The sequence below is a fragment of the Nicotiana tomentosiformis genome, chromosome 5 (assembly GCF_000390325.3).
Source record: "Nicotiana tomentosiformis chromosome 5, ASM39032v3, whole genome shotgun sequence".
Taxonomy (NCBI): Eukaryota; Viridiplantae; Streptophyta; class Magnoliopsida; order Solanales; family Solanaceae; genus Nicotiana; species Nicotiana tomentosiformis.
In genome coordinates this window covers 24,698,991-24,723,428 of record NC_090816.1, presented here as the reverse complement: position 1 = coordinate 24,723,428, position 24,438 = coordinate 24,698,991, and the positions used below count along the sequence as shown (strand labels likewise).

The following is a 24,438-nucleotide window of genomic DNA, read 5'->3' as shown; positions in this document are numbered from 1 at the left end:
AGATTTCTTCATCTAGTAGGAAGTGAAGTTCCGCAGCCGCACATTTCTGAACTACGGCCGCAAAGCAATCTTCTGCGGTCGCACATTCTGGGCTGCGACCGCAAGGCAATTCTTCTCCGATCGCATAATTCTTTTGCGGTCTGCAATTCACAGAGGCTTCTGGACTTGGTCTTGTTGTATACTTTCTGATCTTCGACTCTTAGCCCAGTTTTGCGGCCGCACAATTTATGTGCGGTCCGCACTTTGCACAAAGTTCTGCTAAACCTTTCTCCTTGGTTTGTAGCCGCAGATGGAATTTTGCGGTCCGCAATTTCTTCTGCGGACCGCATATTTGTGCTTATGCGCCCTTTATTGCTTTGTGCTTCGAAATACTCCTTTTTGAGTCGGATTTCATCTCGGGAGACCAAACTTCCAGCATACCTACAATTTTGCAAATTTCATTAGTTTAGGGAACATAATTCAATGAATTTGGACTAAAACAAAAGCTAAAAGACGCTAATAAACAATCAAAATCTCCACTTATCAACTCCCCCAAACTTAAGTCTTTGCTTGTCCTTAAGCAAATAAATTAGTTCCCATCTCCAAAAGTTAAGGGTCATTTCAGCGAGTCAAAGGTGAGCCATCCACACATCGGTTGGGATCAATAATTACCCACACTGCTCATGTATTATCAACAAGGCGACAAGTTAAACATTCATGCACATATAGTTCTAGTGTGATATTTGAGCTTCAAGAATTGACTTTACTCATCAAGGTCTCTTGCTCTATCATGTAGGTGATGATGGACTCCAAACTCTTCCTCCTCTACTTTCCAGTTGCCTAACTCACTTAAGAACTTTAGCACTCAATCCAAATATTTATGAGAGGTTCACTCATCTCTCTCAAGAGAATATCGCAAGTACGACTTCAAGTACCATAGGATTTTCCCTCATGTAGATCGCCGCTAATGTAAGCTCACTCGGCTTGAAATCAAGTAGGACTTCTTTCAATATGTAATGAAGGCTTTTGGATTAGGGTTGGATACAGTATGTGTGAGCGGTTATACCTTTCCTTAAGCACTCCATTTTTTATTTCTCGTCTCACACTATGCTAATTCTTTGAGGCACTTTCTTTTCCTTGGGGGACTAGAGAGAATTAACATCACTCTTTCTTGATCTTTACATTTCTTTTTTTTTAATTTCTTCATGTTTGGGAGTATTACCTCTCTTTAAATCTATCACGACCCCAATTCACCCTCCGCAAGATGTTGTGATGGTACCTAGTCTCTACGACTAGGTAAGCCTTACAATTTGCGGAGTAACATAATAATAAACTGAACTCCAATCTCAACACATGATATATAGATAGAAACTGTGATTTAATAATTACAACTTCCAAAACCCAGTTGAAATAATCCACAAGCTTTTAAGAGAAAATACTAAGTGTCTCTATACATCAAGTCTAAAGAGAATAAGGGAAACAACATAATAAGGATAGAGGGGGACTCCGGGGTCTGAAGATGTTGGCAGATATACCTTGAAATCTCCACGTACAGTCCAGGTACTAGTATCTGTCCTGGTAGGAAGAACCTGGATCTGCACAAACAAATATGCAGAGTATAGTATGAGTACGCCACAACCTAGTAAGTGCCAAGCCTAACCTCGGTAGAGTAGTGACGAGATCAGGTTAGAGCCCTACTGGTTTAAAAGGCAAGCAAGGCAGAAGATATAATAATATTTTGAAATGACTAAGAATTTACACAACAAGAAGTTTCAGAAAATAATAGCTCAGCAATTAGAGGTAAACAACAGGGGCACTCCCAAGGTACCGCCTCGTAGTCCCAAATGTAAATATGCTAGACATGAGGAATCTCCCGAGGAACCGCCTCGTAGTCCCAAAGTAAATATGCAGTACAGGGGGATCTCTCGAGTCAATACCTCGTAGTCCCAAAGTAAATATACAGTACAATGGGATCTCTTGAGGAACCGCCTCGTAGTCCCAAAGTAAATATGCAGTACATGTGGGATCTCCGAGGAACTGCCTCGTAGTCCCAAAGTAAATATGCAGTACAGAGAGATCTCCCGAGGAACCGTCTCGTAGTCCCAAAGTAAATATGCAGTAGATATCCGAAGGAACAGCGAATTTACATCAAGAAGTCTTACAGTTTAAAAGTTTAATTCAAATCAAGGGAAGCAGGTAATTCAACTAAGCATGTTGCACAAATTGCAAGTAAGAGTTAAGGCACATAGACATGCGATACTAGGCTAAACATGATCACTACATATGCTAAGGCAACTTAGTTAAGGAATTTAAAAGAAGACAATTCAACAAGAACCGAAATTTCCACAATTAGCCTGTGTACGCACTCGTCACCTCGTGTACACGGTGCTCACATATCATAAATTGTTACAACAGTACCAAATCCTAAGAGGATTTCCCCCACACAAGGTTAGACAAGTCACTTACCTCAAATCTCACTCAATCAATCGGTAAGAATGCTTTTCCCTTGATTTTCTAACTCTGAATGGCCCAAATCTATCCAAAAGCAATTACATCTCATGAATAAAACTACAAGAAACTAATTTAATTCATAAATTTATGAATTTAGCAAAGAATCAAAAAATCATCCCAAAAAGTCAACCCAGGCCCACGTCTCGGAATCGAGTAAAAGTTATAAAATACGAACACCCATTCGATATCGAGTTCACCCATACCAAAATATGACACCAAGTCGCCACTCAAATCCCCAAATTAAAATTTCCAAATCCCTAGACTCAAACTCCCACATTCCACATTAAACACACATAATCTAGGTGGGAAAAGCAATGGGGAAACAAGATTATTGATTGAAAATAAGTACAAGAGACTTACCTCAAGAAATCCCTCAAAATGCTCTCAAAAATCGCCAAACCCGAGCTCAAAATGTTTGAAACGAAACAAAAATCGCGAACGCTTGTATTTAAATTTCTGTCCAGCATTTCCGCTCATGCGGACACTTAATCACATTTGCGGTATCGCAGAAGCGAAAACATACCCGCATCTATGATTCATTCGCTCTTGCGGTCTCCCCTTCTTCACCTGTGGAACTTCCGCTCCTGCAATCCTAAATTAGCCTTTGCGGACTCGCTTCTGCGAGATGAAGGCCGCTTCTGCGGAGCCCCTCATGCCAGGTCCCTTCCTCTTTTGCGCTGCATCCTTCACATCTGCGATCTTGCAGATGCGGAACTTCCCTTGCATCTGCGACCTCTGCCCACACTGCTCCAAACCGCTTCTGCGGGCTCGCACCTGTGGTCAATCTTGCGTGGGTGCGATTACACCAGAGTTAATGCCTTCAGCCATCTCCCAAGTCCAAATTTGATCAGTTAACCATCTGGAATCCACCCGAGACCTCGGGGACATCAACCAAATATACCAACAAGTTCTAAAACATCATACAAACTTAGTAGAACCTTTAAATCACATCAAACAACGCTAAAAACACGAATTGCGCATCGATTCAAGCCTAATGAAATTTAAAACTTCAAACTTTTACATCCGACGCTAAAATGACCTACGGACCTCCGATTCAACATCTGAATACGCTCCTAAGACCAAAATCACCCTATGGAGTATTGAAATCGTCGAAACTCCATTCCAAAGTTGTCTTCACACAGTTCAAACTACCGTCAATTACTACGACTCAAGCTTGCATTTTAGGGACTATGTGTCCCATTTCACTCCGAAAATAAAAATAAATCCTCCCGTCAAGTCACGTAATCACAAAGTGAGATAGAGGAAGTAATAAATAGGGGTTCAGGGCTAATACTCTCAAAACGACCTGCTGGGTCGTTACAGAATCCCTTCAACTCTTCCACTTATTCACTTTTTTTTGTATTTTTATTTTTGTTCTTGTCTTTTTTTGCCTTTCCTTCTCATCATTGCTTTTCTCTTTTTGTGCCTTGATACCTTTTTCAAGTTTCTCGTCTCTCCCCCTAACTTATATTTTTAGCCATTTGTTACACAAGAGTGTTAAGGACAGCTCAGGTGCCAAGAGAGGGTCACGACAAAACGGGTAAAGGCTTGTAACATGGTTATCAAATGAGAAAGGCTAGAGGCTCAAAGGGGTTGACTAGGGATAATGACATTGGTTGGCAATAGAAAACTCAAAAGGGTCAAGGAGGGCCTACAATTACTTTTCAAACCAAGCAAACTTAGGATTTTGCCTTAAAACACATTCAGGGCAAGTTCTAGACCCTTTGCATGGAAACTTGGACTAGCAACAATTTATCTCACCCCTCACGCAACCGGATTGTTAAAGAGGATAGAGTCAAGTACCCACAATGACCACATTCAAGTTTAAAAATTACTATGGTCCAATTAAACCACTCGATGATTGCCAAAGTCAACACAAGAGTCACAAAATCACTAACTAGAGCTATTTATTTCAGAAACCTTATTTCTAACCATAAGCACGTAGCTAAGTGTGTTGGTACCAATTGAAGAATGTTTGACTCTTCAAGCATGACTTAATTAGGTATTTTTATTCATTACTACTACTATTATTACCTAAATACCAAAAATGGACTCATTCCCTTAAGAAGGTTGTCACGCCATCCATCGTTGGGACGAGTCACCCGGTTCACACAACAACTACCTTTGGAAAGAACCATAGTATTAAGAATACCAAAGGCTATTATCTACTAAAACATAAAAAAAAACACTACTAAATCAAACAAAGAAGCTACTAAATCAAACTAAGAACTAACAAAAAAACAAAAATAAAGAAGCTAATAAACAAAAACTATTAAATACATATAATGAGAGAAAGAGAGAGAACATATACACAATAAGAAAAATAAAAGAAAATAATATCAAGTTATTATAGGCCAAATGTCTCAGAATGTACCAAATATGATCAATAAACTCCACCCCTACCCCCTACCCCGACGAATAAATATAAGCATTGTATTCATCAATGGATAAATGTGTAATGAAAAAAGATGTCTTTTTTTTAAAAGAAAAAATAGTCTTTTTATTATTTGCTAGAAAGGGTGTGTGCTAAATACCTTTTATGTGTGTATTCAAAGGGTAGGAGTAGTGCTAAATCTTTCTGGGTTTATCCAATTTTCCCTTCTTTGTTTCATCAAAGGCACCAACAAGGATGTCTTTTGATATAAAAAAGGGTCTTTTATAGTATTTGAAATAAAGGGTGTAGTTGATATGATTTTCCATGAATTAATATATTCCTTGATTTGCTTATTTAAATGGAGTAATGTAGTCAATGAAGATGTACAAGGCCAGCCGAAATTGTTTGGAACAGAAGCCTAGTTGTTGTTGTTGTTTAAGTACTAAAACAGGTGACATGTGATAATTGTATAAGGCATGATAGACTACTGATAATAGGGTCTTTATGACTTTTTAATTAATTTTAAAGATTAAGAATGTTGTGGAAATGTTGGTTAAAGCAAGAGATGTTGGGATAGTTGTAAATAAAAATGACTTTTGCCTATAAGTAACTCATAAATGAGTTAGGCCATATTTCTCCTTTTTGTGGAAGAAGAAAATGATTTCAAGAATTCAAGGTAAACAAACAATATCAGACACATCTATCCAGAATGTGTGAATGCTAGCATCTGACAAATATGCTACTATTATTTTGATAAAATTGTATTGCAATATTTCAGTCCAGCTCTAATCTTTAGTCATTGCTTGTTGATTCTTTGCTTGAAGTGAATTCTTAGATTGCTATTATTACTTGTTGTTTTCTTATTATCTTTCGCTTCGGTTTTTATCTTGTTGTTCTTACTGGTTATTGCCACTGCTTCTTTTCATCTTTTCTTGAGCCGAAAGTCTATCATGAACAACCTCTCTACCTTCCTGGTATAGGGGTAAGGTTTACGTACGCACTAACCTCACTTGTAGGATTTTACTGGGTTTGTTGGTATTGTCTTTGCTTGAAGTGGACCCCCCCCCCCCCCCCCAATACACACACACACACACACACACACAAAACTCTCACAATCAAGTGTTGCAAAGTTTCATATTAGCCTAGTAGTAATGTCATTTTTAGCATTTGGCTTGTTCAGGTTTGTCCTACTTATTGATATTATAGGTGACGATCGTTTGAGCTACAACTTTAGGCTGCAAGTAAATTTTAAATTCAAGTCTTATTCAGTCTAGAATAGCTTATCTTATTTGCTAATTATTTGTCATGCTTATATCTATCAGGTCTGTTCGAGTTTGAAAACTGATTCATTGTTTTATTCCTAGACTGACAATGGCGGAGAGCCACATAGATAAAAGACTTGCTGTTATTGTAGCGGTGGATGTCATTGCTGGAAATGCTGATCTTTTATCTGAAATTCTACTCCGTTTGCCTGCACTATCTCTCATCAGGTTCAGTCTAGTATGCAAACTTTGGTGCTCAATCATTACCAGTTTGCAATTTAGGCTCAGTCATTGTCGTACTCTTGCATTTTCTAATGCTCTAACCCCGTCTGGGATCTACTTTTACGATTGCCTAACCAATCTCCAGAAAGTCGAATCCCTTCCTGTTTCTGATAATGTAACTAGCCTCCCTCCTCTTCCGCTCCTTGACCCAATGGCTTTAAAAAAAGGAGATGCAATTGAGGTTATGCAAGTCAAGGTTATGCAATCTTGCAATGGCCTGTTAATGTGCGTGATGAAAACTAAAGCAAGGAATATCAAACTTGGTATTGTTTACAATCCTGCAAATAAAGAGTGGTGTCCATTGCCGAGCCCCTATGACAAGTATTATGGTAATGTCTATTATAATCTGATATTTGATCCTTCAGAACCACCTTATTACAAAGCTTTGTGTATTAAGCGTTTGGGTTCCTATTGGTCGGATGTCGAAGTGAGTGTGTATGTGCCAGGGAGCGAGTCATGGAGATTGTGTTGTCGTTTCTCTCCACCCTATGATATGCGCTTTGACAGTGGAGTGTTTTGGAATGGTGCAATTCATTGGATTGGTGAAAACTCCTCCATTTACTTTGATGCTAATTCAGAGGAAGTTGTAAGGAAAGATATGCCACCAAGGCCTCAGGGACAATGTAGAGAAAAGATTAGGTATTTTGGGGAATGGGGTGGCCATTTGCATCTTATTCAGGTTCAGAGCCTATATGCCAAGAAATTCAATGTACTCGAATTAGACAAAAATACCTGGAAGTGGTCAGTGAAGTATCGTGTTCATCTTGCTCGGTTAATTTCAGCATTTCCTGAGATGGTTCAGCAGACATCATCTGGCACACAGTATGCTTTTTCCATTTTGTCAGTGATTCGAGGAGAGAAAGAAGAAGATTCAGTCCTACTGCTTACTATTCCGGGGAAGGTGATCGCCTACAACTTAGTGCTTAAAACTGCTGAAGTAGTCCGCGAGTTGCCTGGTGAAATAGGTGATACTTTACGCTTTAATCATGTTTGTGCTTATCAGTATACTGAAAGTTTGGCTCCTGTTCCAGCTCTCAAAGATTTGTCTTAGCTCTTTTGAATTTCTTCTGTAAAGAAGTTATCTTGCAGGTATTTCATGTGAAAACTTCTTCAGAAATGCTAGAAAACTAAATGTCAAATCTTAGCTTTCGTAGTTGCTTTTGGGAATTCAGTATAAATGTTATAGGACCTTTACTGAAAAATGCGTTCAATGTTTTATCTGCACAAAATGATTGTGCTCAACTCTTTAGTTATTTAGTTTTATTTATGTTAGTCGCGCCAATATTGCTGTATTTATAAATAATAATTCTGGGAAATATAAGTTATCGTAATGAAACAGTAATTAATTCGAGCCCACTGAATTCATAGTGTTTCCTTAAGGAATTTAATCCTCTCCTAGTACCCAAGGTTATGGATTATTTCCTCCCAGGATAGAACGAATCACACACTGGTGTAGCAGTACTTCAAACCCCAGTGTTTCAGCGAACACAAAGTTCGGTAGCAAAGGAGTAGAAATTCAGAAAATCGTATGGAAATGCTGGGAGGAAGGAGTGCAATGTATAGCCAAAGTTGAGCGTTTTCAGTTTTTGTGTCTTTCTCAATCAAATCCGAAGCCGAAGCCGAGCGAGCGACGACGACGGCGCGAGGCTTGCTTTCTTCTTAACTCTTTAAGAGCTACAAGAAGAGCAATTATATATATACCCACCAAGAATCTTTTCCTCTTCCAATATGGGACAATGTCTCATTGTCAAGAGAGGGAAACTTAAAATTTTACTCAAAAATTTTATTTTTCCCTCCATTTCCCATTCACCCTCATATTAAGACTATTTCATCTTAAATAACAAAAACCTTAATAATTTACACTTTCACTTTATCATTCAGTAATTTCATTTATGTGGTTGATGAATAGTAGGTATTAGTTGTTGGAATCACTCTCTCGTGTACGTCAAACCAACTATTTAACTTTAGGATTCATTACAGTGAGATATATCAACCTCTCTACTCTCAAGTCTCAACGTAGGGCTAAGGTTTCCATACACACTATCCTCCCTAGACCTCACTCGTGGGATTATACTGATTTTGTTGTTGTACAGTGACATATATATCACTTTACCATAGTTTTGGTGACATATATATACAGGGCGAAGTTAGAAGTTTATACAACGGAATTCGAAAAAATAGGATTTGAACTTGTGACCTTATAATGTCTTCCCTCGTTTCCATTTGTTGTTTGAAGAGGCAAAATGGTTATTTTCCTTTATTTTTGTCAAATATGTGTCTGTAGCTCTAAAAGGTAAAGTTAAACTTAAATAATTATCTCTGCCCGCTAGTTATGTGCCTATGTTGCGTCTATATGCTTAAATAATCCAAGAATTAATTAGGCAGTTCTATTTTTAATAATATGACAAGAAGTATTAGGTTTTCAGATACATTGAACTTTGTTATTCATGATATGTTATTGGTCACCAAAATTTCAAACTCCAAATCTGCTGGAAAAAAAACAAAAGGATACTAAAAACCTCTATAGTTTCAGAGCAAACTAGTGCAACCCTGATTGTACTTTAGGCATCTAGTATCCGAATTCATATTAGGTAAGCTGAATAAAGGAGATAAAACTCTTCCTACCAAGAGATTCTCCATTCCTTAGCTTGTCGAGTGCATTCTTCAATCAATATATTTAATCTAGGTTTTAGCTTTTGTAATTTTTATGCAAGCATAATTAGGAATCAATCGAAGCTCTTACGCTTTTGATGAAGCAAAATATAATTCGACAACAAATTATTCTTGTAGTCTGCAGCAAAAACCCTTTAGCTTTTGAATTTTTTTACTCAACCTTTAAATGGAAAAGTATCAACTTCTAAACCAACTTCGTGCTCGTTCTTTTTTCATCTTTTCTCTTCTGTTTTAGATCTACTCACGGTAGATGTATACGGTCAAAATCGAACTTGCTCTTTGTATGACTAATCGAGACTGGAACATGATAGACCAAGGTTCAACCTCGTGTGATATCGAGCGATGATGCGAAGTTAGATTGCGGGGCTCGTGACCCAGAGACCGATCAAGATTGAGATCGGCCAAGATCGAGATCGAGCAAAATAGAGATCGATCAAGATCGAGATCGAGCAAAACAGAGACCGATCAAGATCAAGATCGGCCAAGATCAAGGAAAGCTTATCGAGCCAAAAAACAGAAAGCCGGAATATCCGCAATTGGGCGAGAATCTCGGCGGAAATCCCGGCGCATATCAAGGAGAGGGCAATTAATTAATCTATCATGGGATTCCTTACTATATTTAGAATTACATTGAGATAGGACTTCCCTACTATATAATGGGGGTCTGATCATTTGTAGAGGAGGAATATATACATTCATGCAATATAAAGCAATTTACTGCCTTCTGGTTTTCAATATTTTGTCATTTTGTTCTTGTGTCAGTTTATTCTCCACTTGGTTTGATGGTGATCAAACTCGAGGGCCAAGGCTAATTGATTCATTCGGTTTACATTTATTTCGTTTACAGTTAATTTTTTTATATATATATATATATATATATATATATATATATATATTCTCAATTTGTACCAAGCTATATCACGTATCCTTAAAACTACGTACAAATTCAATTGTTATCCATTTTTCGGGTAAACAGTTTGGCGCCCACCGTGGGGCCAAGGATAATAGTGATTATTTGATACAAATATCTATAAAACACACAATTTTACACTTGCTATTTGAAGTATCTTTGATTTCATACTAAAAATGACGAACTCTCAATTAATGTCCCTGCATATCGACAACGGATCTCACCATCAAGGTAAGAATAACAACGTGACTCCCGGTGATGTAAGGCCACCCGCTGACCCCGTTGGGACACGGGTCGCGGATCCGATTGACGTTAATTCACATATGGCCATCGACGCGGACCAGCATACTGGTCCCGAAAACAACGTCCATGGTGGAACCCGATCTGCAACTCGAAATACATAAAATATCGGAGAAGACGGGATCAGCCTACGTATGATCTTCGAAATGCCGCAAGCTCAACATGTGGCAATAGCTTAGTTGTAGAGCCAAACCTAGCACCGAGCAAGGCTGAGCCCGATCCACCTCAAGAAGTCATCCACAAAACGGGGCCAGCCGTGGTGAGGTTAAATGAACAAGAATCGGGAACTAACCCCGAAATTATAAAAATGCTCGAGGAACTGATAAAGCGGATAGAGTCAGGGGAAAAGAAGATCGAAGCAAACGACAAGAAGGTGGAAACTTATAACTCCAGTGTTGATCAGATCCCAGAAGCACCACCAATATTCAAGGGTTTGGATTCCAAAAAGTTCGTACAAAAGCCCTTCCCCCCGAGCGCAATTCCCAAATCGATCCCCAAGAAGTTCCGCATGCCCGAGATTCCTAAGTATAATGGAACGACCGACCCCAACGAGCTCGTCACCTCTTACACGTGTGCCATTAAAGGGAATGATCTAGAGGACGACAAGATCGAATCCGTGTTACTAAAGAAATTCGGGGAAACCCTGTCAAAGGGAGCAATGATATGGTACCATAATTTACTAACTCTATCGATTATTTTGCCATGCTTGTAGATTCTTTCATAAAAGCACACACCGGAGCCATAAAGGTCGAAACTAAGAAGTCAGATCTTTTCAAGGTAAATCAGAAAGATAACGAGATGCTGAGAGAGTTTGTGTCTCGTTTTCAAATGGAACGAATGGATCTACCACTTGTCACCGATGATTGGGCCGTTCAAGCTTTCACCCAAGGACTAAATGAACGAAGCTCAGTATCTTTACAACAGTTGAAGCAGAACTTGATTGAGTACCCGATTGTTATCCGGGCTGATATACATAATCGATATCAGTCGAAGATTAGAATCGAAGACGACCAGCTGGGGGCTCCTTCCGGATTTATTACCAAAAGGGACGTCGATCGAGAACCAAGGTTGAACACGGATCGGTACCAGATGTATAATAGAGATCGTAGGGGCAACTGACCTGGGCACAACTCCGTACGAGGTGAAAGGAGAAATGATCGAGGCCAGAGCTCTCGAGGGCTCATAAGCAAGAATGGTTTCGACAGGCATACCAGACCTAAGGAAGCACCGCGATTGTCGGAATATAACTTTAATGTTGATGCATCCGCCATCGTATCGGCTATCGGATGCATCAAGGAAACTAAATGGCCTCAACCTCTGCAGACCGATCCAGCCCAGAGTAATCCCAATCAAGTATGCAAGTATCATGGCACCCATGGCTACAGAACGGAAGATTGCAGGCAGTTGAGAGAAGAAGTAGCATGGTTATTCAATGAAGGGCACCTTCGGGAGTTTCTAAGTGATCGGGCCAAGAATCATTTAAAAAATAGAGAGTTCAATAGAAAAAACAAGCAAGAAGAACCGCAACACATTATTCACATGATTGTCATAGGGATCGATGTTCCTCAAGGGCCAGTGTTAAAATGCACTAAGGTGTCGATCATAAGGGAGAAGCGATCTCGGGCTCAAGATTACATACCAAAAGGAACCTTGTCCTTCAATGACGAAGACGCAGAAGGAATCATGCAACCCAATAATGGTGCGCTAGTAATATCTGTACTCATGAATAAGATTCAAGTTAAACGTGTGTTAATTGATCTAGGTAGTTCGGCCAATATCATTCGATCGAGGGTCGTAGGACAACTCGGCCTATATGACCGGGTTGTGCCCGCGGCCCTAGTGCTAAATGGATTCAACATAGCATGTGAAACTACTAAGGGCGAGATAGCTTTGCCAGTAAACGTGGCCGGGACCATCCAAGAGACGAAGTTCCATGTGATCGAGGGCTACATGAGGTATAATGCCCTATTCGGGAGACCATGGATCCACAATATGAGAGCAGTGCCCTCGACCCTTCACCAAGTTCTAATATTCCCAACACCAGAGGGAATCAAAACAATCTACGGGGAGCAACCCGCTGCAAAGAAAATGTTTTTCGTTGAAGAAGTGATTCCGATATCGTCACTCTCATCGACAGAGGGGTCAAATTCGAAGGGAAAACATGAGACCAAATAGCAATCACATATGCCGGCCTCGACCCAACTAGAGAAACATGGGACTGACGAAGATGATGATTATGGGCTCCCTCAATCCTTCATAGTCCCCGATGACTCCGACGCTACCAAGTCAACGGTCGAAGAGCTAGAGCAAATCATACTAATCAAACATCTCCCCGAACGAAAGGTATACCTGGGCACGGGGCTAAATCCCGAGCTCAGAAAAAAGCTTATTCAGTTTCTTATAGCTAACATGAATTGATTCGCTTGGTCCCATCTCGACATGACAGGGATCCCACCGGAAATCACCACCCATAAACTAAGCTTGGACCCGAAGTTCTATCCGGTGAAGCAAAAAAGAAGACCCTAGTCTGAGGTCAAATATGCTTTCGTCAAAGACGAGGTAACCAAGCATCTTAAAATAGGGTCCATCCATGAAGTAAAATACTCTGAATGGTTAGCAAACGTAGTAGTAGTCCCTAAGAAAGGAAAAAACTTAGAATGTGTGTAGATTACAAAGATCTAAATAAAGCATGCCCAGGGATTCTTTTCCTTTGCCTAATATCGATCGCATGATCTATGCCAGGGCCGGCCATGAGATCCTCAGTTTTCTCGATGCCTATTCCTGGTACAACCAAATACAGATGAACCCGGTGATCGGGAAAGGACCTTGTTCATCACTAAATATGGTACCTACTACTATAATGTAATGCCATTTGGATTAAAAAATGCTGGTGCCACTTATCAACCCCTAGTAAATCAGATGTTCGAAGAACAAATAGGAAAATCTATGGAAGTTGACATTGATGACATGTTAGTTAAGTCCCTGCGAGCAGAGGACCATTTGAAGCACTTGCAGGAAACTCTCAGTATATTAAAGAGATACAACATGAAGTTGAACCGGGAAAAATGCGCATTCGGGGTCGGGTCGGGAAAATTTCTCGGATTCATAGTATCCAACTGAGAATCGAGATTAATCCCGACAAAATCAAAGTTATCGATGGCATCACAAGAGTAGACAGTGTAAAGGCCGTTCAGAGGTTAACCGGGTGCATGGCCGCCCTGGAGCGATTCATCTCGAGGTCCTCCGGTAAGGGTCATCGATTTTTCTCGTTGCTAAAGAAGAAAAATAACTTCACATAGACCCCGGAATGCCAATAGGCCATGGAAGAGCTTAAACGGTACTTATCGAGCCCGCCACTATTTCACAAGCCGAGGGTAGACGAACAACTTTACTTGTATTTGGCAGTATCAAAGGTAGCCGTAAATGGAGTCCTAGTCCAAGAATAATAAGGTATGCAATTTCCTATTTATTATGTCAGCCGGACCTTAGGTGAGGCCGAAACAAGATATCCCCACCTAGAAAAATTGGCGCTCGCTTTGATATGTGCCTCTAGGAAACTAAAATCGTATTTTCAAAGTCACCCCATATGTGTTGTAACAACTTATCCACTTCGAAATATTTTGAATAAACCAGAGCTTTCGAGACGGTTGGCCAAATGGGCCGTAGAAATCAGTGGGTATGATATTGAATATCGACCCCGCATAATAATTAAGTCTCAAATTTTGGCAGACTTCATAGTTGACTTCACGCCGGCCCTAGTACCCGAGGTCGAAAGAGAACTATTGATAAACTCGGGTACTCCTCAGGAATCAGGACCCTCTTCACGGACGGTGCTTCGAACGCAAGAAGGTCTGAACTCGGGATCGTACTAAAATCACCCACAGGTAATGTGGTTAGACAATCTATTAGAACTGTGAAATTGACTAACAATGAGGCCGAATATGAGGCCATGATTGCAGGTCTCGAACTAGCCAATGGCTTGGGAGCGGAGGTGATCGAAGACAAATGCGACTCCTCTTCGTGGTAACGAACATTAGAGGTTAGGGAAGAATGCAAAGATACCTAGATAAGTTACAAGTAACTTTGCATTGATTTAAAGAATGGACTTTGCTACATGTGCCTCGAGATCAGAATAGTGAGGTCGATGCCCTCGCAAACTTAGGGTCATCGGTCAAGGACAACGAGCTCAATTCGGGGGCCGTCGTGCAACTCATAAGTTCAGTAGTCGAAGAAGGCCACGCCGAGATAAATTCCATAAGCTTGACCTGGGATTGGAGAAATAAGTACATAGAGTATTTGAAAACCGGAAAGCTTCCCTCAGATCCGAAAGAATCGAGGGCCTTGCGCACAAAGGCAGCACGATTCACTTTGTCCAAATATGGAACCTTGTTCAGAAGAATGTTCGATGGTCCATTAGCGATATGTATGGGACCGGGAGACACCGAGTATGTTCTAAGGGAAGTTCACGAGGGCACTTGCGAAAATCACACCGGTGCTGAATCATTGGTTCAAAAGATAATTAGAGCCGACTATTACTGGATCGACATGGAAAAAGATGCGAAAGAGTTTGTTCGAAAATGTGATAAATGCCAAAGACATGCACCAATGATTCACCAACCCGGGTAATTGCTCCATTCGGTCTTGTCACCATGGCCATTCATGAAGTGGGGAATGGACATCGTTGGCCCTCTTCCATGGGCACCAGGTAAAGCTCAGTTTATTTGATTTATGACTGACTATTTTTCTAAGTGGGTTGAAGCGCAAGCTTTCGAGAAAGTTAGGGAGAAGAAAGTCATCGACTTCATTTTGGATAACATCATATGTCGATTCGGGATGACATCCAAAATTGTGTGTGATAACGGGAAACAATTCATCTGCAACAAAGTGAACAAATTCCTCAAAGATCATAAGAGCAAAAGAATCCTATCAACACCTTATCATCCTAGCAGGAACGGACAATCTGAATTGACCAACAAAACCATCATCCAAAATCTTAAGAAGAGGCTAACCGACACCAAAGAAAAGTGGACAGAAATTTTGCCCGAAGTTCTTTGGGCATACCGCAAAACCTCGAAGTCCAGTACCGAGGCTACCCCATTCTCATTAGTTTATGGAGCCGAATCTCTAATACCAGTCGTATTCGGAGAACCGAGTATTTGGTTCCGATATTCAACAAAGGAATCAAATAACAAGGCCATGAATACGAGCCTAGAACTATTGGATGAAAGGCGTGAAACAACCCTTGTTTGATTGGCCGCCCAAAAGTAGCGGATCGAGAGATACTACAATCGAAGAGCCAATCTTCGATATTTTAACATCGGGGACTTAGTGCTAAGAAAAGTCAACTTCAACACCAGAAATCCCAATGAAGGAAAATTGAGTCCAAATTGGGAAGGACCGTACCAAATTCTCGAGGTCACTGGAAAAAGGGTCCTACAAGCTTGGAACGATAAATAGGGAACAACTACCGAGCAATTAGAACATATATCACCTAAAACGGTACTACTGTTAAGGTACGCCCCTTTTCCATTCCTTTTCTATTTCAGATTAATACTTGTTGGTGGTCGACAAGAAATGACGATGGATTTTCAGCAAACGACACGAAGTCTTTAGATCTGAAAGCACGTGTTGTACTTTTTTCCCTCAGACCGATTTTGTACCAAATGGATTTTTTCAACGAGGTTTTTGACGAGGTAACAATGAATCGTGCTAACTTAGAATCAAGCCCGATTACGAATCGGCATCGAAGATCCATTCAACAATATCCGAGGTTCCTTTACAATCAACCTCGAATACTGGGGGCTACCCTCGGACATGCGTTATCTTCGGATATCAACTCTAGCAAGGAAACTACTTCATAAAGGGAGGGTCTCGATAGATAAGATTTATTGTAAGGGTCAAACGGTCAAAATGAACCGTGCCTGCGTAGATTGCTCGAGCCCTGTTTTGATCGAGAATAAAGAGAAGTACCTTCCTTACAAACATCTTATGCTTTACAAACATTTCTTTAAATCTTCTTTTTACATCTCTTAAAAAGCTTTGTACTTTCGAAAATAACGAACCCAAGGGCAATACTCAACCGGAATACGAACGTTTGCTCCATCACTCGGGGACTGCCGTCCGACTCAAACAACCCAAGTCATCGGGCCTCGGGAGCAAAAGACCTAATAGGCAAATCCCCAATTTCTAAAGGTCATGGCCATCCCACTCGGGGACTATTATCTCGGGCAAGCCCGGATAAAACGGGAAAACAAGCCCAATGGGTAGCTCCAGAACTAAAAGGCTATGGCTAATTTAACACGGTTCGGGGACGTCCGAAATCCGTAACAAAAATAGGCATTCGAATAAGAGAAAATTCTTTCACAACCGGTTCTAAAGTCTACCCTCGGCAGAAGTCTCAAACTTAAGATGTTTTCGGGGAACAACTTCGGTAACATCAAACCCCAATAACACCTTAACCTAGAAAGACAGTAAGGGCAAAGTTTGTTCGAACCCTCGAACAAAATCTTATTTCATGCTAAGGCATTTTCAACCTTTGTAAATACAATGACAAAGCAAAGGAAAAGTATGAGAGCTGAAAGGGAAAGAAAAGCCTTATATTTATATACAATAGTTTTTTACAAAGGCCAAATCGGCCTAATACAAAAATTTACAATGGCCAAAAAGGGCCTCAGAAAAAATACAAAAGATAAACCAAAAAAATCCTAAATGGCTTGGTCTTCATCGGAGGTTGCATTTCCATCCTCAGGATTTTCTCTATCTTCGGATTCACTCGAGCTCTCGGAGTCTTCCTCAGGGAAGGCCAGCCTCCAGGCCCTGGCTTCCTCTAATTTGGCATTTTCAATCTCAGCTGTAATATCGAAACCCTGAGACTTAACTCCCTCGAGGGCTTCCCTTCGAGCTTGACATTTTGCATGATCTACTATGACCTTGGCCTGGATGGCCTCGACGTCGACCGTAAACTGGGCCACTTTAGCATAAGCTTCTGTGTTGGCCACGGTCACCTCATATCTAGCCACGACCACCTCAGATCTGGCCACTTCAAGTTCATTGGCCAAACTTGTCTTATCAGAAATTTCCAAATCCAACCGAGACTGAAGCTCCTTGATCTTCTCGACCTGCACCGAGGCCTTCTCTTTTGCAGATTGGAGATGGGTCTCGGCCGACTCCATTTGCTCTTAGACAGTTTCCTTTTTTCGAGGCTAGGACATCCATGTTCTTTTTGAATTCTTCCGCCTTGGCCTGTATCGCATCTACCTTTGTTTGGAGTCGTCCGATTTGTTCGAGCCTTTGCCGAACCTGCAGAATCCGATCGTTAGTAGTTATCTCAAATTCATCTTCACTATCGTGAAGAACTCGGAATACCTTCTCTGCTATCTCAGCATGCTCATCCCGAGCCGTCACTAAATCGGCATGAATGTTCTCACTGAGAAGCTTGTAGGTATCATTTTTCTCAGTAAGGCCCCGAACCTCAGCCTTGTGCTCCTCTCGGATTCGGAGGAAAGACTCATGATGGAACACCGAAGCCTGCAAACAAGGAAGATGATGTTAGAATTATCTACATCTCCGAGTTTAAAAGAAATAATGGAGAGACCCTCGGAGTTACCCGATTCAAAGCATGTTGGGCCTCATTAAAAGGCAAGCGGCCCCCACCGCATTCATCACGACTTGATCTTCCTCGGTCACCAATAACCTATGGTAGCTAGCAATCCCCACAAGGGGAGAGAAAATCCGGGCATCCTTCGGGATAGAAAGCACTATATTCCGCATGCAGTGGGGGTTAACACTTGGGGCCGGGAATCGGTCCGACAGTTTTATGCTCGATGAAGAACCGGTAGCGCCCGATGATGGTATATTTTTCGATACCGGTAAAACACCAAACCCGGTGGCATCCTCCGAGGCAGCGGACTCAAACCCATCCAAGAAGCTATGGATACCGGTCACCCCCTAAATACCTTCGTAAGAGCGACCTTCTAACGTATTGGCCTTGCAGATCATAGCGTCCGAAATCTGAGGCGATCCAGAAATATCAATCAGTTCGAGCTCGTCCCTCGGGATATCTTCTGCTAACTGGGAAGCCTCGACCCCGGTCTCTCTCTCGACCATCTCAGCTTGGGATGGAGTGGCCTCAACTCTTTTTGGTTCAGGAACTATGGCCAAAGCTCCCTTATCAACCTCCGCCGATTCGGAGGACTTTTTTTATCGAAACACCATCCCGCACATGGGCCACTAGTTTGGAATTATCTTCCTCTTCAGACTCATCCCTTAATCAGCGGATTAATTCCAAAGGCATAGCACCAGTGTTCCCCTTGGGCTTGCGAGACTTCCTCGCCAGTTTTTTCTTTTCCAAGCCCAGGGAACTCGGAGCCCCTTTTATCTTCTTTTCTTTAGCCTGCTTCGGAACAGATGGGAGGACTTCTTCGTCACTAGATAGGGGCCTCATCACAACATCCTTCCCGAGGCCTACAAAGGAAAAAAGGAGAGTAAGCAAGAGAAGAAGCTCGAACGATAACCGTTCCAAGAGAGAAACTCACCATGATTGTGGGCCTCTCATCGACCCTTTGATAACTCCACCCAACCACGCTCAAAGTATATTTTCTGTGACACCAGTCCCTCGACCCATTGCTTGAGTTCCGGAATACGTTCTGGCATCTGGGCCATAACTACAACCCCAAAAACAGAGATGAGGAAAGAGGATAAGGATAAGAAGTAAAACAGCAAAATTGAACATTCAAAGGGAAAAACTACTCACGATTCATGTTCCATTTCTCAGTAAATGACATGTCTTCAGCAAGGATCAGGTCCGAAGTGCTTATTCGGACAAATCGGCCCATTCAACCCAGATCACGAGTTTCGTCTATGCTCAAGAATGGGGCTTTGTTGGCTCGGCAAGCAAGCTTGATCAGCCCTCCTCGATAGAGCCGGGGACTGTAAAGGCACATAAGGTCGAGGGTGAAAAGACACCCCTCGATTTTGATTGTGAAGAATCAGAGGAGAATCACTATTCTCCAAAAGGAAGGATGGATCTGGCCAAGGGTCACGTTGTATCTCTTACAGAAGGCGATGATGACAGGGTCTAAGGGACCCAACGTGAAAGGGTAAGTGTAAACACTTAGGAACCCTTCTACGTGGGTAGTAATCGATTCCTCGGGCGATGAGACTACCACATGGTTTTTGCCCCAATTGCATTCCTCTTTCACTTTGTCGAGGATTTTTTTGGTGATTGAGCATATGTACCTCGAGACCGGCTCACATCGGCCCGGTACAGAGGAGGCCTTTTCGACCTTAAAGTCAATAACGGTTGGGTACACTACTGGAACGAATTCCTCAGCGTGGGGCTCCGCCGCAGCCTCACCACCGGCGGGTCGTGATGAAGAAGCAACCTCTTTTGTTAGCACGGTTTTGGAAATTTTCGCCATTGATGAACAAGGGAAAAAAGAATTAGGATGGTATGCGGTTTGATTAGAGTTCTAGAAATTTGGGCGTGAAAATTATGAAACAAAGAGATTTTCTGAAGAAGAAGCAAGAGTAGAAAGAGCTTTGAGTGTAAAGTTCGAATGAGAAAAGCTAGGAGTCTTATAGGTTGCTGGCGACTATTAGGAACCAGTAATGACCGACCAGCAACTGATACGCATTTAATGCCTTGGTAACTGGACCGACGTGATGTTTCGTCACATACGTCATAATCGGGCTCGTCACTGACGTCATTACCCATTGAGTCAGAGTTCGGAAATTCATATCGTTTCTCACCATTTTCTTTCCGAGAAACGAGGGGACTATCTGTATACGGTCAAAACCGAGCTTGCCCTTCGTATGACTATTCGAGACTGGAATATGATATACCAAGGTTCAACCTCGTGTGATATCGAGCCATGATGCGAAGTTAGATTGCCGGGCTCGTGACCTAGAGACCGATCAAGATCGAGATCGACCAAGATCGAGATCGAACAAAATAGAGACCGATCAAGATCGAGATCGGCCAAGATCGAGATCGAGCAAAATAGAGATCGGTCAAGATAGAGATCGGCCAAGATCGAGATCGAGCAAAACAGAGACCGATCAAGATCGAGATCGGTCAAGATCGAGGAAAGCTTATCGAGCCAAAAAATAGAAAGATAAAATATCCGCAATTGGGCGAGAATCTCAACGGAAATCCCGACGCATATCAAGGAGAGGCCAATTAATTAATCTATCATGGGATTCCTTACTATGTTTAGAATTACATTGAGGGTAGGACTTTCCTACTATATAAAGGGGGTATGATCATATGTAGAGGAGGAATATATACAGTCATGCAATATAAAGCAATTTACTCCCCTTCTTCTGTTTTTCAATATTTAGTCATTTTGTTCTTGTATCAGTTTATTCTCCACTTGGTTTGAGGGTGATCAAACTCGAGGGCCAAGGCTAATTGATTCATTCGGTTTGTATTTATTTCGTTTACAGTTAATTTCGATATATATATATATATATATATATATATATATATATATATTCTCAATTTGTACCAAGTTATATCACGTATAATTAAAACCACGTACAAATCAATTGTTATCTATTTTTCGTTTAAATATAGTAGTCTTAGCCAATATCCCTACAAAATCGAATAAATTATTTCTAAAGTAGTTATAGTAGTTATTCTCGATTCTTTTTAATAAACCAGTTTTTAAACACATGCCCTATGCAAGTAGTACCGAATGAAATGACATATGCATCACATTAAAACTAAAGTGTAATGAGTAATAGAAAAGTTAAAGAGAAAAAGAACTAACTTAAATTGATGAGCAATCACCTTATTCGAATGACATATTTGTTGAACGACATATGATTAAATATTGTGTGAACCTGCAAAATTAAACAACTAAATTTAGTTAGATATGTAAAATGTATAAAGAGTTACATTTTCAAGTTATTAGGTGCAAACATGAAATATATTCGAATCGTATCTAATACTTCCTTATAGATAATGTTCTTGAAGTACCTACTCCAGTAAAAGCAATTGCCCAATTTACATAATAAATAAGAAATATTCATTTCCGCGCTTGAAAGAGCAACAATGTACTGACAAAGAGAGTAAATACAAGAACAAAGTGATACGATGTAAAGCTAGTGTTATATAAGCTTGCATAAAGTGTAATGTAACAGTTTCTATTTTTATGTGTATCTACTTAGTGCTATATTTTTTAAAATGTCATAAATTAGCTCATTCCTTATTATCCATTAACAAAGTAAAATCTTTGTTTCTTTTTTCTTTCTTATTTTTTATTTGTTTATGCTAAGAGAGGAGTACTGGGAAAACATAAACATCTATATAGAATTAATCCATCAATAAAATGGGTCAATGAGCGAGAAAGAGATCAATAAGAAAGATAATGATAAAAAAATAGTGACGGTAAGTTGCACACCCCATCCTTGGAATATGCTCTTCCCAAGAATTTAAAATTTATTTAGCAAAAGGAAAAAAAGAAGAAAAAAAGAAGAAGAAAAGAAATGTCATGAAACTTCTAATAAAGCTCATTATTTTACAAAGACCAAATTTCTCAAATTAGCTAGTCGATTAGCTTGATTATAAGAAATCATTTCTCAAAAACTCACCAGCTAGTCAATTTACTTGATTACGAAAGTTGATACTTCTGCAATTTATTATCCGGCGAAATAATTAATAACATTACAAAGTGACACTAAATAAAAATTAGCATAAACAAAAATATATAGTGTCATGAATACTCATAGGAAATAACAAAAGAAAATGAACATACCTAGTAAATCTGCAACTTTCCGGATCTATTGTTTCTTTAATGGTGAGGGTTATACATTTCCATTTATAAAAGTGATCATTGATTAGTTAAACTGTTAAAGCTAGGAGGTGAGGAGTCATAGATTGCGATAAATATTCTTTCCAATTAACAGCTCATTGTAGTAATTAATTATCATTTAATAGGGTTCCAATGTAACAACCAACTTAATTTTCTATTGGCCAAATGATTAATGATCATATTGGTTGAAATAAACACGAACAACTCTTCACATATGTAGAGTATTCTAGAAATGATTGATTGTGGTAAATAATCATTTAATGGATTTTATTTGGCTAAAGGCTAATTTGGTCATTCAGTTTTTGAAGGATATTTTAGCAAAATAACTTTACCTAAAAATCTTCACACTTATAATATAGTATGATGATTTCACTAAACTAATCTTTATCACTTGAAAATCACTAAACTTTATATGACTAATTACTGAGAAAATAAACCTAGTTAGAAAATCCATTAACTCTCACCAAAAACCAGCTAAAACAACAAGTTGTCTTTTCGCGTCAGCAAACATATTCATTATTATTAGATACTTATGTATGTAAAATAATTATTATATGTATTTATCTTAAAGGCCTAATTTCAGTTTTGATCCCACAGTTATTGGAAAAGCAAATTTGATTTTGGTCATTGTGATATGATAAGCACATTCAACATCGAATTGAACAAGATATGTGCCTTTGGCAGTTCCCTAATGTAGGAAAAATGTTGTATTTATAGTATTATAGTATCATAATTCATATATACGTAGTAATTAAATAATTTAACGATTGATAAATCATTTGATTTATTTTTTTGAAGATTCACAGCTACATCGATCAAAAGTGCAAATTCAATTAATTGATCACAAGTACTAACATCATAATTTGTGGACTAAGGGTGTGTTTGGTACGAAGGAAAATGTTTTCTATGGAAAATATTTTTCTAGAAAATATTTTCATAGAAAATGAGTGGTTTTATCACTTATTTTCCCTTGTTTGATTGGTGAGTGGAAATTTTTTTCGGAAAATATTTTCTTGTATTTGGTTAGAGAGTAAAAAATATGTTTTTAGGAAATTTTCTTTATGCTACTTTCCTCACCTTCCGCTTCCCCCAAGTCCCTATGTTTCCTTGCTCCCTTCCCCCCCCTCCCCCTTAAATAGCCAACATTTTCAGGACTCTATTTTCTTCAAGAATTTAATTATTCTTCTAAAAATTCACACAAACTCAAAGGAACTAATGTGTTGCTTTACTTTTTTTACGCAAAAATAACGTTGAAATTTGTGCTCCATAACTAAAAAGAAAATACTCTTTCTACGACATGAAAATAAAATACTCATTTTATTGAAATAAAGGAAAATACTTTTTCTACATCATGAAAAGAAAATATTCATTTTATTGAAATAAAAAAAATACCTTTTTAACATCACGAAAAGAAAATACTTTTTTTTTAAATGAAAGAAAATACTTTTCCTACATAAAAAGAAAGTATTTTTTTTTGTTAAAATTAAAAATATACTTTTTATATCATGAAAAAAACTGATTTGTTGAAATGAAACAAAAAATCTATCTATAATATGAAAAGAAAATACTATTAATAATATTTTTATTTAGGATGGCGTGGGGAGTGGGGGTGGGTGGGGAATAGGGTGGGGAAGGTTGAGAAAGAATTTTGGAAAATGTTTTCCCTTCTTGTGACAAGGAAAACGTTTTACTCCAATTGGAGAAAATTGAGTTATGAGAAAAATATTTTCTAAAACATTTAAGCCAACCAAGCATGAAAAAATTGAAAAATATTTTCCTTCATACCAAACACACCCTAAATGGTAATGGGATTTTAGCCGGGTGAAATTCAAAATAGCTAGATTTACAAGTTGTAGTTGAAAAATAGTCACAATTTCAAAAGTAATCGAAATTTAGCCACTTTTAATGTAAAGATAAATCTGAACGAAAATACTGTTCTAAATTCGAAAAATATTCCAGCATAATATACTGGAGTTAGAATTTTTTACATTTGAACTTCCAGCATAATATATTGGAGTTCCAGCATAATATACTGGAGTTCCAACATAATATGGTAGAAGTTCATACACAGGTGCTCCAATCTCCAGTATATGATGCTGGAACTTTCCGTGTGCTGGTGTTGCAATATAATATGCTGGAAGTTCATATATAGGTGCTTCAATCTCTATTATATTATGGTGAAACTTTTCGTGTTATAGCAAGATGGTGACTATCCCGTCTATTTTCGCATTTTAACCCGGACCCTCTTTTTTTTGAATCATGACCGCGAAAAGTGAATACCTAACACTATTTTCCCACTTCTTTTCATAAAACTCAAAACAAGAAATGTAA

The 24,438-nt window shown here is 39.4% G+C and overlaps 1 protein-coding gene across 1 annotated transcript; it reads left to right on the top strand.

Annotated features, from left to right (window-relative positions):
* Positions 1–6,022: 6,022 nt before the first annotated feature.
* LOC104114641 (F-box protein At5g07610-like) lies at positions 6,023–7,686 on the top strand. Its single transcript, XM_009625129.4, has 2 exons — positions 6,023–7,373; positions 7,498–7,686. The coding sequence occupies exons 1-2, from the start codon at positions 6,236–6,238 to the stop codon at positions 7,551–7,553; spliced, it is 1,194 nt and encodes a 397-aa protein (XP_009623424.1). The 5' UTR covers positions 6,023–6,235; the 3' UTR covers positions 7,554–7,686.
* The last annotated feature ends 16,752 nt before the right edge of the window (positions 7,687–24,438 follow it).